The 16,771-nt window shown below is 40.5% G+C and overlaps 1 protein-coding gene across 10 annotated transcripts in view; it reads left to right on the top strand.

Annotated features, from left to right (window-relative positions):
* Window positions 1-16,771, top strand: part of LTBP1 (latent transforming growth factor beta binding protein 1) — a 479,251-nt gene that overhangs the window by 363,834 nt on the left and 98,646 nt on the right. For all 10 annotated transcript variants that reach the window (XM_033176072.1, XM_033176071.1, XM_033176068.1 and 7 more), the window contains 3 exons: window positions 1,410-1,532; window positions 8,694-8,816; window positions 9,764-9,886. In XM_033176072.1, the coding sequence (XP_033031963.1) occupies window positions 1,410-1,532; window positions 8,694-8,816; window positions 9,764-9,886 (369 nt within the window). The remainder of the gene's footprint in view (window positions 1-1,409; window positions 1,533-8,693; window positions 8,817-9,763; window positions 9,887-16,771) is intronic.

Genomic DNA, 16,771 nt, shown 5'->3' with positions numbered 1-16,771 from the left:
TGATTCAAGTTTTTCCTCTTTAAGTTTTTGCTTGTTGATACCTCCCTAGTGTCTGTCACTGTGACATACAGTGGACCTACCCAGGCCCATTCAAATGGAGCACAGAACTTACATATTTATTTTTGAAAAATAGTTATATATAGTAGGAACTTAATATTTTTTAATGAAATAAATTTTAGATGATTTTCAGTATAAATGCTGTGTTAGCAAATAATAAAAACAAACCCCAACTCATGCATTCTCTCTTTCTTTAACTGTTTCTATCACTAGATTTAACTTTGCCTGTGACAGAAACTTACAGTCAGGTTAAAAGGATAGGCTTGGGTTCAAATCTTAGAATCACCCTTTTCTGGCCGGGCGCGGTGGCTCAAGCCTGTAATCCCAGCACTTTGGGAGGCCGAGACGGGCGGATCACGAGGTCAGGAGATCGAGACCATCCTGACTAACACGGTGAAACCCCGTCTCTACTAAAAAATACAAAAAAACTAGCGGGGTGAGGTGGCGGGCGCCTGTAGTCCCAGCTACTCGGGAGGCTGAGGCAGGAGAATGGCGTGAACCCGGGAGGCGGAGCTTGCAGTGAGCTGAGATCCGGCCACTGCACTCCAGCCTGGGCGACAAAGCGAGACTCCGTCTCAAAAAAAAAAAGAAAAAGAATCACCCTTTTCTATGTGGTCTTGGGCTGGTTACTGAACTTCTCTAAGCTTCAGTTCCTTCCTCCATAAAATGGTTGGCCCATATGGATTCTGTTCAAGTTAAATGAGATGGTGTATGTAAAGCTTTTAATGCCCACATGTAGCAAGTGCTTGATAAAGATTAGGTGCTATTATTATCTACCTCTTCAGCCTGTACCCTACCTTCAGACTGCCCAGTAGGCTTGTATCTGTCCCTTAGCTTACTTGGTTTTTATCATATGAATTCACTGCCATTTTAGAGCTTTTTATTAGACTCTTTTTCACCTTTCTGTTAAAACTTCCCTGTGATTTCTCTGGGTCATGAGTCATATCTTTTGCTTTTGTGAACTCTCCCATCCTACTGAATTCATCAGTTTCCAAAATAGACCTCAACCCATCTTTGGTTCTTTGGAAAATTCTTTCTTGTAGAGACATTGCGCTAAATCTCCCCTCTCTTCCTTCCTCCCCCCTACAACAAGCCGTCTTTACTTCTTGAATTTACTCATAGAGTGTATTTGGTTCTGAGTTACTTTCAGAAGGTAAGTTAAAGTATAGAACCGTCATCCATTTAGCTCACAAGAAGCTGCTTTTTCTCCTTTGGGCTAATTTGAAAGTTTATCTTTAAGAATCTGCCTGGTCTTCTGAAGGTCTACTGTTTCCATTTCTAACCAAATTTAACTTTATCCATGTTTTCTTTTTCTTCTTTTTTGTTCTTTCCATTACGCAACATTCTTCAAGATGTGGACGAGTGCCTGGAACCAAACGTCTGCACAAATGGTGATTGTTCCAACCTTGAAGGCTCCTACATGTGTTCATGCCACAAAGGCTATACCCGGACTCCGGACCACAAGCACTGTAAAGGTAAATACTGCCATCAAGTTTCCCATTTTTATTTAAACTTCATTTAAAGATAGATTAGCGCAATTAGCCTTAGAAAAAGGAACTCTGCTACCTGTGTTTATTTTGACCGAGCGACTCAGAGCACATATTGGTTGGCTTGGCTGAAAGTGGCTCCTGGCTGTGGTTAAATACAGAGCATATCTATTTACATGAAGGGAAACAATGTATTTTTGCAGAGTGTCTGTAAGCCACAGATCTGTTCATCTAAATTTTTTTTCTCATTATAAAAGCAATACACACAGTTGCACAACTCTGTGAATATATTAAAAACCATTGAATTGTACATTTTAAACAGAATTGTATAGCATGTGAATTATTTCTGAATAAAGTTGATATTAAAGAAACCAATATATACTCATTTGAGAAAATTTAGCAAATACAGAGAGAGAAAAAGTAAGAATCTCACATAATCTCATTAATGAATATTCATATTTCATGGATATTGTAAAAAAAGATGTTGTTCTATGTAGAATTTTATATCTTGCTTTTTGCCACTTAATAGTATACCTCCCATAAGCATTTTACATTCCATTCATAACTTTTTTCAAATGTTATTTTTAGAGGCTGTGCAATATTCTAGTATATTGCCATATCACAATTTTCAACTTCTCATTAGTGAGCAAAACTGGTACAGGTCTCTCTTTTTTTTTTTTTTTTTTTTTTTGAGCTAAAGTCTCACTCTGTTGCCCAGGCTGGAGTGCAGTGGCGCGATCTTGGCTGACTGCAATCTCCACCTCCCAAGTTCAAGTGATTCTCCTGCCTCAGCCTCCCGAGTAGCCGGGATTACAGGCACCCACCACCACGCCTGACTAATTTTTGTTTACTTGTTTGTTTCTTTGTTTTTGGTGTTTTTTTGAGACGCAGTCTTGCTCTCTCCCCCAGGCTGGAGTGCTGTGGCGCGATCTCGACTCACTACAATCTCCGCCTCCTGAGTTCTAGCGATTCTCCTGCCTCAGCCTCCTGAGTAGCTGGGATTACAGGTGCCTCCCACCATGCCCAGCTAATTTTTGTATTTTTAGTAGAGACGGGGTTTCACCATGTTAGGTAGGCTGATCTTGAATACCTGACCTCGGGTGATCTGCCCACCTCGGCCTCCCAAATTGCTGAGATTACAGGCGTGAGCCACTGCACCCAGCCAGGTCTCTTTTGAAGATAAACTTTTGTCTGAACTTTAGAATTATTTCTTTATTCATAAAAGTGGAATTATGGTTATTGGGTAAAATGTTCTGTTTTTGTTTTTTTTTTATGCAGAGTCTCACTCTGTCACCTAGGCTGGAGTGCAGTGGAGCAATCTTGGCTCACTGCAACCTCCGCCTCCCAGGTTCAAGCGATTCTCTTGCCTCAGCCTCCCGAGTAGCTGGGACTACAGGCTCCCGCCATCATGCCTGGCTAATTTTTGTATTTTTAGTAGAGACGAGGTTTCACCATATTGTCCAGGCTGGTCTCGATCTCCTGATCTTGTGATCTGCCCGCGTCAACCTCCCGAAGTGCTGGGATTACAGGCGTGAGCCACCACGCCCAGCAAAAATGTTCTGAATTTTTTTACTATTTGGTTTTGTTTTTGTTTTTATAATTGGCATATAATAATTGTCCATATTGTACATATTTATAGGGTACAGAGTGATATTTTGATACATATATTGTATCATGGTCTTTTTACAATTTTTACAGGAGAACATTCTCATTTCAAATATATATTTATTTTAATTCTAAAAAGGTTTAATGTTTGTTTTATATGCTCATTCCCTTTAACAATTCTCTGAACACTTCTAATTTTTAAACATTTATTTTATATACTTATTTAACATTTATATTTCTTTTTAAAATTTCCATTAATATCATTTCTTATTTGTCAGGCTTTTTATTTTTTGAATCAATGTATATGAACTATTTTTATATGTAATACATATATAAATGTATGTACACATGGCTGGGCTTAGCACTTTGGGAGGCCCAAGGCAGGTGGATCACCTGAAGTCAGGAGTTCGAGACCAGCTTGGCCAACATGGTGAAACCCTGTCTCTTGGTGGCATGCGCCTGTAATCCCAGCTACTCAGGAGACTGAGGAACAAGAATCACTTGAACCCAAGAAGCAGAGGTTGCAGTGAGCTGAGATCATGCCACTGTACTCCATCCTGAGTGACAGAGCAAGACTCAAAATAGAGTCTCAATGATAATAATAAATGTATGTACGTTACATATACATTTTTGGTGGTACACTCTTGTAATTTCTCTAAGTCTTTCCTAATTTTTCTTTTTAAGATTTTAAAAAATTTTTTTCATATGGTCAAATCTGTGTATTTTTTTCTTTTCTGCTTACTTTTACATCTAAAAGTATGTTCTAGCAAAGGGCAAAAGAGAAAATAAGTAAAAATGTTCTTCTTAAGTGTCTTGATATAAGTGAAGGATCTAGGGTGATAATTAATTTCTCACTATGGTAGGCACCCTGGTATCTTGTAAGAATTGAGGCCTCTTCCTCTGGCAGTAGGGAACGTGCAGGCATCTGAATTTGATGCCTTGCTCCCATAATATAGCAGAGCAGCGGTGGATCTTGGCCACCCCTAGTGGAACATCTAACGTAGGCACACCTCCATTTCTCCTGGTCCCTTGTCTTTTGGCTCACATTCACAGTTTCCTACTGACTTCTTAAGCCAGGCATCTCCTCAGACCAAATTAAATATGAGAAGCATCTGAAAGGTATTATTTCTTCCCCCATACACTGGATCAGGGGTGAATGAGGATCTCAAGCCTTAGGAGTCATGGTTCATCTTTGATTGCTATATCTATTTTGCTATATCTAGTTTATTTTCATATCCTGCCATTTTATCTTCTTTCATCCTAATCGGCCTAATTTTTTTCATCTGCTTGTTGATAAAAACTCTTGTAATCTGTCCTCCTCCTTCATATTCCAAACTTAGTTGTCACAGTCGCATTCTTCAGCTAGCATTCTCTGACCCATCCAAATCAATGTCACAACTGCCCTGTGAAGATTCTGTGCTAATTTGGACCCAAGTACTTGTTTAAGATTATCCTGCCCTTCATATTCATCTTCTTCCTCACTGCTTACCTGATGTGGCTCTTCCAGTGGTTCATGGTATGACCTTGGGTGAATAATCTCAGGTTTCCAGACATTGTGTCATCCCTAAAATTAGAGAATCAGACTTTCTAATGGGACGCTCAAAGTAGGCACATGTTGAATGAATGACTCATTACCACTGTCTTGCTCTCGGCCATTGCCATCCCAGTTGAGCCTGGGAAAGATTGGTTGGGGAGACAAGACAACTAATGGCTATCTAATATCCAGGATTATATTATGTATTAAAGTGTAGTATTTAGTTTTTTTTTAAGGCAGTATATCAGATCCTAGTCCTGATGCGTAGAAGCTGTGTGAGCTTGGATAAGTTATGGTATCTTACTTCACTAAGCCTTACTTTTCTCATCTACAAATAAAAGGGAACAATAATGGTACCTGTTAGAGTTGATATGAGGATTGCATGAAGTAATATAGGGATAGAGATCACGTAGAGAGAATGGATTAATGCAGGAGCAGAGCATGACGTGGTGGTGGTGGTGTTTGCTAAATTAATGGCATAAACAAAGTTTTGTTAAAACCAAAAAGTGTGTGGCTAACTCTGCTTGTGTGCTTCTGGGAAAGCTTCACAAAGGTATTGCTATTTGAACTTGGTCTTGAAGTATTGAATACAAAGGGGAGTAAAAGTTGGCAGGCAGAGGAAGCAGCACATGCCAAAGCTTAGAGGTGAGAAAGGGCTATTACTTCCACTTGGCATTTAACCTTGCCCTCTACTGCCATTACAGCCTGGAATGCATTAACTCATTCTTCCCACTTGATCTCTGTCCCTGTATTATTTCATGCAATCCTCATATCAGCTCTAGGAGGAAGCATTATTGCTCCCCCCGCTCCTTTTTTTTTTTTTTTTTTTAGCAGATGAGAAAGCTCACACAGCTTCTACATGTCACAGCTAGGATCTGATATACTGCCTTATTTATTGAGATGGAGTCTCGCTGTGTCGCCCAGGCTGGAATGCAATGGCGCAATCTCAGCTCACTGCAACCTCTGCCTCCCGGGTTCAGGTGATTCTCCTGCTTCAGCCTCCCGGGTTACTGGGACTACAGGCACGTGCCACCACACCTGGCTAATTTTTGTATTTTTAGTAGAGATGGGGTTTCACCATGTTAGCCAGGGTAGTCTCCTGACCTTGTGATCCACCCACTTCAGCCTCCCAAAGTGCTGGGATTATAAGCATGAGCCACCATGCCCGGCCCTGTCACTAAACTCGAGACTTTATTTGGATTTCACAAGTTTTTCCAATCACGTCCTCTTTCTGTTCCAGGATCCAGTCCGGGATACTACATTGCATTTACTTGTCTTGTCTCCCTAATGAATCTTTCCCTAGTTTTCGTGATCTTATCTGTCCTAAAGAGTATAGGCCAGAATCCTGTAGCTTTTTCCCACTCTGGATCCGTCTAATGTTTTTCTCATGATTAAACTGGGGTCATGGGTTTTTGGGAAGAAGAACACAGGGTTGAAAGGCTCTGATCATCACATAATGTCAGGTGTACATTCACATGTCAGGGGTGTGTGATATTCTTGGCACAAAAGAAAGAAGACATTTGTCTGGCATGCGTATTTTATTAGAAAGCTTTCTTTTGGCTCAGAAATGTTATCCCTCATTAGAAAATAAAAATCTTTTTATCCTTAGAATCAATCTATCTTTGTTCCCTTTGGTCATTTTAAAGACCCAAAGATCACCTTGTTCAAGATAACTGTGTTGCCTCAAGTTATTCCAAGTGTATGTGTCATTACTTGTCATGAATTACTCCTGACATTCTTAGCAACATAAATGAGTCAGTTATGTAAGATGTCTGGCATACCCTGACAGTCCTTGGAATAGAGGGGCTATCTCTGCTGCAGACATCTTCACATGGGACTGCGTAATTTGTTGTCTTCTATGAGAAAGTCAAAAAGAGTCCAAAGCACTAAAAATGTTGTCAGATGTTATGTGAGAGATCCAGCCAGCTACAAGAGCTATTGTTGGTCTTCAGTTCGTGAACTGACATCCCAAGTATTTTATAGAACGTGCTAAAAGAAAATAGTGATGTAGGCTGATCTTTGCTGGCAACCATTCCTACAGCTAAGAGTGTCTGAAAGGTATAAAATAATCTTTAAAATGAAAGTTACTTTGTTTAATTTCTCTATGGACAGGCAATATTGGCAGCCAGGAATTATTTGTAAGTAAAAGAGACCAATAACACAATTGGGAAAACAAAAGTTTTTAATCAACTAAAGTAATTGCTATGAAATATTAAAGAAAATAAGAAGCAAATTTTTGAACTCCGATTACATTGATACTTTGTGTGAGCCCTATTTCAGGAAACTGTTTCAATATTTCAATAGCAATTTCAACTATTTCAGGAAGGGATAACCTGATACCTTGCTTATATCTGGATAAATTTAAAAAGTTAATGCCCCATTAGAGGTTAAGAAATGAAACTTTGCAGCCAGGCGTGGTGGCTAATGCCTGTAATCCCAACACTTTGGGAGACTGAGGCAGGCAGATCACGAGGTCAAGAGATCGAGACCATCCTGGCCAACATGGTGAAACCCTGTCTCCACTAAAAATACAAAAATTAGCTGGGCACAGTGACTCACGCCTGTAATCCCATCACTTTGGGAGAATGAGGCAGGTGGATCATGAGGTCAAGAGATCAAGACTATCCTGGTCAACAATGGTGAAACTCCCTCTCTACTAAAAATACAAAAATGAACTGGGCAGGAGGCTGAGGCAGGAGAATCGCTTGAATCTGGGAGGCAGAGGTTGCAGTGAGCCGAGATAGCACCACTGCACTCACTCCAGCTTGGTGACAGAGTGAGACTCCGTCTCAAAAAAAAAAAAAAGAAATGAAACTTTGCTCAGGATAAACAGGTAATTGTCAATAATACGTGAGTGAAAGGCCTATACAGTTAATTGAGTTTTCCTGACAAACACTTTTAGATGCATTTTAAATAAGAAAATTTGAAGAAAACAGCAGTCATACATTGATCTATAGGACATTATTTTTTTTAAATCCCCCCCTTTTTTTTATTACTCTATTACTCCTTTTAGATTAGGGCTCCTTTTTCCCCCTGTGAGTAGAGGGCTTATGTGTTTTATATCTATTCCCTTCGGTAATCTTCACAACAAACCTGTCATGTAGGTGATGAAGATTGGTTGTACCTATCATGTTTTAATAATCATAGACTCTTACAAGTTGGCTAGCCGTTCAGCAGAACATTCTGAGGTTGTATTTGCACTGACAAGGCAAGACAGCATTATCTGCTTAGGTCAGACCAATATAATGGCCAAACAAAAACATCTGGAAAACTCTACTCTTACCAGACGTGTTCAAATTATTGATGAAGCCAGTCCTTTACTTCAGTTGTGTAACTTCGCATACATGACATTTTCTAGGACACTTATTAAGAATTATATTCTTTCTCAGTTAGTGGTTTTATCTTCAGTCAAAGCATGTTTAAAAATCCTCACTTATCACTTTCTCCTTTGGTATTCAGCAGTCATCATAATACTACCATTTCTCTTGGCTTTCCTTGTTACTTTGAAAATGAGCCAGAGTTCTTTATACAACTATTTGGCCTTATAGTTCAACTTCTAGATAAAGTAGAACTATCTGTTTCCTTCCGTAACTGCTTATGTTTTTGGTTTTGCTTTTCAAATTCCTAGTAGAGGTTTACTTCTGACTTCTTTCATGAAACTAAACAGGTCTACAAATTGTCTAAGCGTCGTTATATTGTATCAGGTTCTGCCTTCTGTTTGCAACTCTAAAATATTTCATGTTGTATTCCAAGACATTGACGGTGAGGAGTATGATTATTATAAGTAGCTTACTGATTTATTGTCTATTTGTGGTTACTTCTATTCTATAGTTCAGTATACTGAGGTTGATACAACAGCATAGGTGTTGTGATACATACTAAAGTGTGTAGTGCCAGATATAAGTACTACTATTATTTTTGTAACACTAACCCCAGAATGCATTGCAGGGAGCACTGCATTCTCCTGGGTAGTCTCTTTTTCAGAAAAATTGCCATTGTTGTGTTTGCAGATATCGATGAATGTCAGCAAGGGAATCTATGCATAAACGGGCAGTGCAAAAATACTGAGGGCTCCTTCAGGTGCACCTGTGGGCAGGGGTACCAGCTGTCGGCAGCTAAAGACCAGTGTGAAGGTAAGAGTGTAGTAACATGAACTACTGAAACTTCAGCTTAAAGCACCTGATCTGAAAAAATGTACCCTCAATCAAATGAGGGTACCTTTTAAAAATTACCTAGATAATTGCATTATAGTGCCAGAAAGCCAGGGTCTTAAACATAAGTTAGGAAAGTCAATAAAACAAGATGGAAAACCATTAAATTTGAAAACCTATGGCATTAGCTATCAATGGCTAGGCATTAGTATTAGGAAGAAAAATTATTGCTCTCTGTGTAATTCTTTACTGCAGAGGATAATTTCCATTTAAACACGTAAATTAATTTAAAGGTTTTATATGCTTGGATTTCAGCAATTAGAAAGTCATTATTTCGGGCTGCTTTATGCTGTGGAATGTTAATAACCTTAATTTTTTGTATTTAGTGTTGAAAAATTTTTGCCTTTTAAAAAATCGTTAAAGAAGACTTCTTAGTAAAAATAATGTTCCCCTTAGAGATAAAGTTTGCAAAATATGTTCTGTTCTTACAGGTGATAGTGAGGATTCTGGATTTGCTGGGGTTGACCTTAGACTTTTTAAATAAATATTTCATTGAATTTCACACAGAAATACTTCACTTCCCAATAAGTACGTGCTTCCTGAACTTGAAGATATTTTGATCTCACCTGTGTCAACCACAAATGTCCAGAGTTCTTGAGAGGAAACACCATTTCTTACTTAAGAACAGAATCCACACTGTATAAGGCCAATTGTTTTATAAAGAAGCAATATCCATGTCTTCATGTATACTCTGAATATTCGATAAGCAAAAAAGTCTCCTGAGATAGTATTACAAAAAGGACAATATATGATGATCATTACTTGTATCAACACTGTCTTTCTAGAATTTACACTTATCCAGTTGAGACTGATTGAAAATGTTTTTGAAGCACCACTTCTACAGTTTCTTTGTATTCTCTTGCTCATAGACATTGATGAATGCCAGCACCGTCATCTCTGTGCTCATGGGCAGTGCAGGAACACGGAGGGCTCTTTTCAGTGTGTGTGTGACCAGGGTTACAGAGCATCCGGGCTTGGAGACCACTGTGAAGGTAAGAATTGCTCCTGGTTTCAGAATCATAAAATGCCCAGATTGGAGGGAAATCTGGGCATCTTCTCAGCCTTGATCCTTTGAGCCCAATCTCTTTATTTCGTAGTGAAGACATTAGGTCCCTGCACAGTGTCTTCCCCGGGGTCACACAAATAATTCAAAGAAGGGAGTAGAGTCCAGATTTTCTTTGCACTGCTTGGAGCTGTCTTTTAGACTTGTGCCAGCCAAAGGCATAAAAGAATCAGTTTAACTTTACCAGCTATAGATGGTTTATCCTGGGTGCATAGTTGAACTGTAACACCTTATTTATGCAGAACCAATTTCCAAATGTTCCAAATAAGTAAATACAACTTCAGTTTCCAGGTAATTAGAAGGTTTTTCAGAGCCAAACATCAATTCAGTTTTTGGCTTTTTGCATAAAATATTTCTGAAAGATATCCCACGTGTCGAGCATCGTGCAGTCATCAACCACTTCCACTACTTGTTTGGCTAAGAAGCTCTCTGCAGTGGTTGGATGCCTGAACCAGGCCTGCTTATGGAGAGGGGAATATGTTCTCCCAGTGGACTTCTTTTTCACTTTTACCACCAGTCTGTCCCTTGTGACCTTGCTCTGTGTTCATTGTCTGCCTAAGTAACAAGCTTTTCCCCAGCCCACCTGGGGCTTCGCTGCATTTAGAGCCTGTCAGTTGTGAAACCAGAAATAGGAGTGTTGGCAGGGTTGTGTCTCCCATGCAGAGTCTGAGTTTTTGAAGGAGGGTCTGAACCCCACCTTTGAGAGAAGTGGATGAGCCTGTTGGTGAATGGTTTCATGACACGTATTTCAGCAGCCCCAAATCGTTTTTCACTACCAGTCCAGTTGATTGGGAAAGATCCATTGTCGTTTACAGCATCTGCATTCCTGACCAGAGAACTTGGCACAAGCAGTCACAAGTGGCTGAGTCCCCATATCCTCCTGCTGCTGGGAGTGTAAAATGAGCCAACCCTCGGGAAGGTGATTTTGGCAGTGTTTTAAAGGCCTTAAAGTGTATACTGTTAATGAATCAGTAAATCAATTTCTAAGATTTTATCCTAAGGTGATCATGTTCCTCAAAGAGTTAATAACACCAATGAAAAGTTGTAATCAATATACCTATTGGGGCTGGACGTGGTGGCTCACGCCTGTAATCCCAGCTCTTTGGGAGGCCGAGGTGGGCGGATCACCTGACGTCAGGACTTAAAGACCAGCCTGGCCAACATGCTGAAACCCCATCTCTACTAAAAAAAAAAACACAAATATTAGCTGGGTGTGGTGGCACACACCTGTAGTCCCCGCTACTCAGGAGGCCGAGGCAAGAGAATTGCTTGAACCCGGGAGGTGGAGGTTGCAGTGAGCCGAGATCGCACCACTGCACTCCAGCCTGGTGACAGAGTGAGACTCTGTCTCAAAAAAAAAAGAAAGAAAGAAAAGAAAATTAGCCAGGCATGATATGGGCGCCTATAATCCCAACTACTTGGGAAGCTGAGGCAGGAGAGTGGCCTGAACCAGGGAGGCGGAAGTTGCAGAGAGCTGAGATAACACCACTGCACCAGCCTGGGTGTGACAGAGCGAGACTGTCTCAAAAAAATAATATATATATATATATATACACACACACACACACACACACACATATATACACACACACACACACACAGACCCCTGTTGAGAAATAAGTCAGATAAGTGATAATATAAGATATGACTATGTATGAAAAAGTTGTGTTTTGGGAACTCTCTAATATGTGGGTAAACAATAATGATTCAAGGTAGTGGCATCCCAAGGTGGGAGGGTCGGTCATGTTGGAGGGAGCCATTTATGGAAGAATCTATTCTAGAACTAAATAACTGGTAAGGTATATGCTACGGCAGTGGTCCCCAACTTTTTTGGCACCAGGGACCAGTTTCGTGGAAGACAGTTTCCTGGATGGGGTGAGGGGGTGGCTTCAGGATGAAACCGTCCCACCTCAGCTCGTCAGGCATCAGATTCTCATGAGGGGCATGCAACCTAGATCCCTCACATGCGCAGTTCACAAGAGGGTTCACCCTCCTGTAAGAATTGAATGCAGCTGCTGATCTGTCAGGAGGTGGAGCTCGGGTGGTAATTCTCCCTCCTTGCTGCTCACTTCCTGCAGTGCGGCCCGGTTCCTAACAGGCCACGGACCCGTACCAGTCCATGGCCCAGGGATTGAGGACCCCTGTGCTAGGGCACTGAAAACATAAACTGACCATCCGCATCTCTTCTGTCCTGATTCCTGGCCGAGCCAGGAAGGAACTGCACCGCTGATTAAGTCTTGTGTAACTCATGTTCATCGGAGGGCATGTTCCTCTGCTTTGCCTCTTTTAATGTGTAAGCATCTTAACAGAAGTTTAAGGTTTTTATTCCAAAAACATCCATTTCATGAAAAGTCACACAAAAAATTTTAGCAAACTTGTTCTTCATTATTAATGTATATAAGATATGATTATGTTCCATAAGAAAGCTCCTTTTAGAATATATAATCAGGCCCTTTTCTTTTAAAGTCAGGACTAGTTTCCCTAGTATAATGGGTTATAAATAGGACTGGAGTCCATCCAACTAATTTAGAGCTCCCTTTGAAACTATGTTAGCACTTCAGCCTGCTAATTCCCAGCTAGCAATGTTTCTGACCCTCCCCAGTGATATTTAGCCATAATTAACTAAGTTGTGACTGTTCACATGCCTCTCACAGCTGTGCAAGGAAGAGTCATCTTTCTTGTTGGCTTTTATATTTACATGTGTAATCTTCCCCTAATAGCTCTGGCAAAGACCTTGTTTTCTGACGGTATTGTCCTGTCATCCTGCTGGCCTCCTCGTAGCGTCAGAATCCCAAGTGTTGTGCCTGCTTCTGTGCGCTACTGACTCCGGCATGCTTGGTAGCCACTCATTCTGTGATAATGAGGGTGCCTCAATTGTCCTCATTCTTAGGGGTCTTGAGCATCTCAGCTTTCAAAGGCTCTGCCTGTGACTCGTTCCCTCCAAGCAGTCTTTAATCTCGTGTCTACCTTAACTTTTCCTCACTAAGGTTGCTCCCTTCAGTCCCTTACAAAGCTGAGAAGATGACTCATTACTTACGATGTCTTTCCCTTTCCCTCTGTGCCCTTTGCTCTTGGTCATTTATTTGTGGACAAAATTTTAAAAAGGTGGAAAGGTGGGATAGTATTTCTTTCTGGTATTTCTTTCCAAATCAGAGTCATTCATACATTCACTTATGTATTCGTTCAAATACTTATTTAGTGTGGAACTTGTGCCGGGCACTGTTCTAGGCATAGTGCAATAAACCAAACAGAAATTCCTTCCCTTGTGTAGCTTACATTTTAGTGTGGGAGATAACAAAAAAATACAACAAACGGCCGGGCGCGGTGGCACATGCCAGTAATCCCAGCACTTTGGGAATTCCGAGGTGGGTGGATCACGAGGTCTGGAGATCGAGACCATCCTAACCAACATGGTGAAACCCCGTCTCTACTAAAAACAAAAATAAAAATAAAAAAATAAAAATTAGCTGGGCGTGGTGGCGCACGCCTGTAGTCCCAGCTACTCAGGAGGCTGAGGCAGAAGAATCGCTTGAACCCAGGAGGCGGAGGTTGCAATGAGCCAAGATCGCACCATTGCACTCCAGCCTGGGCAACAGAGTGAGACTCTGTCTCAAAATATTTATGTATGATAAATAAGTAAAATATATAGTTTGTTAAATGGCAATACATTTTACAGAAAAAATAGAGTGGGGGTGTATGGAGAGTGTTGAGGGAGGGTGGTGATTTTAAATAAAGAGGCAAGTAGAGGCCTCCCTGGGATGATAACATTTAATCATTTATGGGTAGAGCATTCAGTTCAGAGGAATAGCAGGTGCAGATGCCTGAGGAACCAGCCGTGTGGAGACATGAGGGGCACCACATGGGCACTTTCCATTTTCGATGCCCAAGATGAATATTCAAAGGAAGATACCTGAAAGGCAATTGGATCTATGCATTTGGAATTTAGGGGTGAGTTCTAGGCCATGAAATTGATTGGGAATGAGTATAGCTAGAAGAGAGATAAATCCCGGGCCCTCCAACATTCAGAAGTGAGGAAATGGGTAAGAACCAGCAAAGGAGATTGAGGGAAAAGTGGCAAGTGACGAAGGAGAAAACCCAGAATCCAAGAGAAGAAAGTGTTTCAAGGAGGAGGGAGTGATGAATTGTGTCAAATGTTATTGCTAGGTAACAGAAGGACCAAAAGTTAACCATGGGATTTTTAGCAAGCTGGAAGTAGTTGGTGACATCAGCAAGCTCAGTCTTGGTAGCAAGATGACAGTGATTCACTGTTCCTGCCCTTAAAACCTGTTACTCTACTTCTAGGAAAAATATATATTTTCACACTACCTCAGGTGGTGGTATGAAACAGTACCATATTGGACTCTCTTAATGTTCAACCTTTTTATTGCTTTGAAGACAGATAAAGGCTTTGCAAAAAAAAAAAAAAAAAAACTAAACCTAACCCTAACATATGTTCAGCTTTCTAATGTATATAATTATTTATAAACACTTAATGCTCTTTTCCCTCACATTCATTTTTTGTCTTAGATTTTGGAAAATAAATGAGAATCAAATTACTTTAAAGTAGCATGAACAGAGCCGGGCATGGTGGCTTACGCCTGTAATCCTAGCACTTTGGGAGGCCGAGGCGGACGGATCATGAGGTTAAGGGATCGAGACCGTTCTGGCCAACATGGTGAAACACCATCTCTACTAAAAATACAAAAATTAGTTGGGCGTGGTGGCGGGTGCCTGTAGTCCCAGCTACTTGTGAGGCTGAGGCAGGAGAATTGCTTGAACCCGGGAGGCAGAGGTTGCAGTGAGGCGAGATACACTGCTGCACTCTAGCCTGGCAACAGAGCGAGACTCCATCTCCAAAACAAAAGAAAAAAAAACTGATTGTCTACTTTTTACCCATTAAAATAGTTGTAGAGCTATCAGAGTAAATGTGGAATAGTCGGAGTTCTCATACATTTCCTGTGGGAATGTAATTGCCACAGCCATTTTAGGTAACAGTTGTTCAAAACTTAAATATAACCCTATTCCATGACCCATGCATCCTTTTCCTGGGTATTTACTCAAAAAAGGTAAAAGCATATGTTTACACAAAGACTTATGATTCTAGAAATGTTTATAGAAACCTTATTCACAATGGCCCAAATGGAAGCAACCCAAAATGCTCATCAAAAGGTGAATGAGTAAACAAATTATGGTGCATTCATCCAATGGAATTCTGCCCAGCAATAAAGACAGAGAACTATTGATACACACAACAATGTGGGTGAATCTCAAAACTATTATGCCGAGAGGAAGAAGCCCACAAGCACAAAAGGAGTGAGAGGGAATGTGTTGGGGATGGAAATGCCTATTCCTTGATTGGGATGGTGGTCACAAGGATGTGTATACATTTGTGAACACTCATTGAGCTGGCCAGGCGCAGTGGCCCAAGCCTGTAATTCCAGCACTTTGGGAGGCTGAGGTGGGCGGATCATGAGGTCAGGAGATCGAGACCATCCTGGCTAACACGGTGAAACCCTGTCTCTACTAAAAATACAAAAACATTAGCCAGGTGTGGTGGTGGGCGCCTGTAGTCTCAGCTACTCGGGAGGCTGAGGCAGGAAAACAGCGTGAACCCGGGAGGTGGAGCTTGCAGTGAGCTGAAATCACGCCATTGCACCTCCAGCCTGGGCGACAGAGCGAGACTCCGTCTCAAAAAAAAAACAAAAAAAACAAAAAAAACTCATTGAGCTGACTCTTAAGCAGATGAATTTATTTTATATACATTATACTTCAGTAAAGTTAGAAAAATGCATTAAAGAAGAAGTTGAGAACCTGCCTTAGTTGAGACAAATTCACATCACCTGTGTTTTATGTTTTAGGGTCAGTACCTGGAAGCATTTTAATTCTGGGTGAACGGTCATTATAATAACTTGTTTTTATTTGACAGAAGTGATAAGGCACTCTCTTATTTCTCTTTGGTTTGCCCTGTGAATAGGACAGAAGCCAGTTAATTGGTTGATTGGATTCTAGGGGAAAAATGAAATTCGGTATCACCGTACTTGAACCAGACAGCGGGGCGTATTAGACAGATGGCAACAGTCTCCATATTCACTTCTTCCTGGAATCGCTCATATTTTGGCAGCAATTATAATTATTTGCAAGAAACGCCATAAAATGCCAAATTCTGAGAAAACAAAGAAGGTTTTGTTCCTTAGCTTTCTTCATTGCTAATAACCTAAACCCTCACAGACACAACAGAAGAGGGGCTCATGGACTACATTAGGAATAATGAGCTTTGACTAGGGGTAAACATGGTAATCAGCAGCCCTCGAGAAAGATCTGCCTGCGTTCATGCGGTGAAGGGGGGTCATTAATTGTCTTTCATTCTCACAGTCAAAGCTCATTATTGGTTACGTATACCACTGTTGGTTGCGCATTTGCTGTGAATTTTTTTTAACATTTTTAAACGTTATTTAAAATCCAGGCTTCCTCAAACCTGTTTGTTACAGGTGCTGACTTAAGTGACTTAAACTAGGTTTTTGATCTTGCTGTTCTCCTTCCGTTCAAAAGTCCCTTCTCTTCCGACTCCCCCATATTCAACCCTAGTGTGAAATTTACTATAAGTAAATTTACAGATATGCTTCTGTTACACCAAAGTTTTATTTTAAACTTTATGATACTCTTTGTCTAAATGCATATGACCCCTAAAGTTGATGCTATTATTTTGTCAGATAATTATATTTTGTGACAATTCTTGTGTTAAATTGGTTTGGACTTATAAAACAATGTAATATTTTGTGTTTAATACAGTATCATTTGTTTATTTTATTGTTAA

This window comes from Trachypithecus francoisi, unplaced genomic scaffold, assembly GCF_009764315.1.
Source record: "Trachypithecus francoisi isolate TF-2019V2 unplaced genomic scaffold, Tfra_2.0 Lachesis_group17, whole genome shotgun sequence".
Classification (NCBI taxonomy): Eukaryota; Metazoa; Chordata; class Mammalia; order Primates; family Cercopithecidae; genus Trachypithecus; species Trachypithecus francoisi.
The sequence above is the reverse complement of the archived record's forward strand: the minus strand, read 5'-3'. Positions and strand labels throughout refer to the sequence as shown.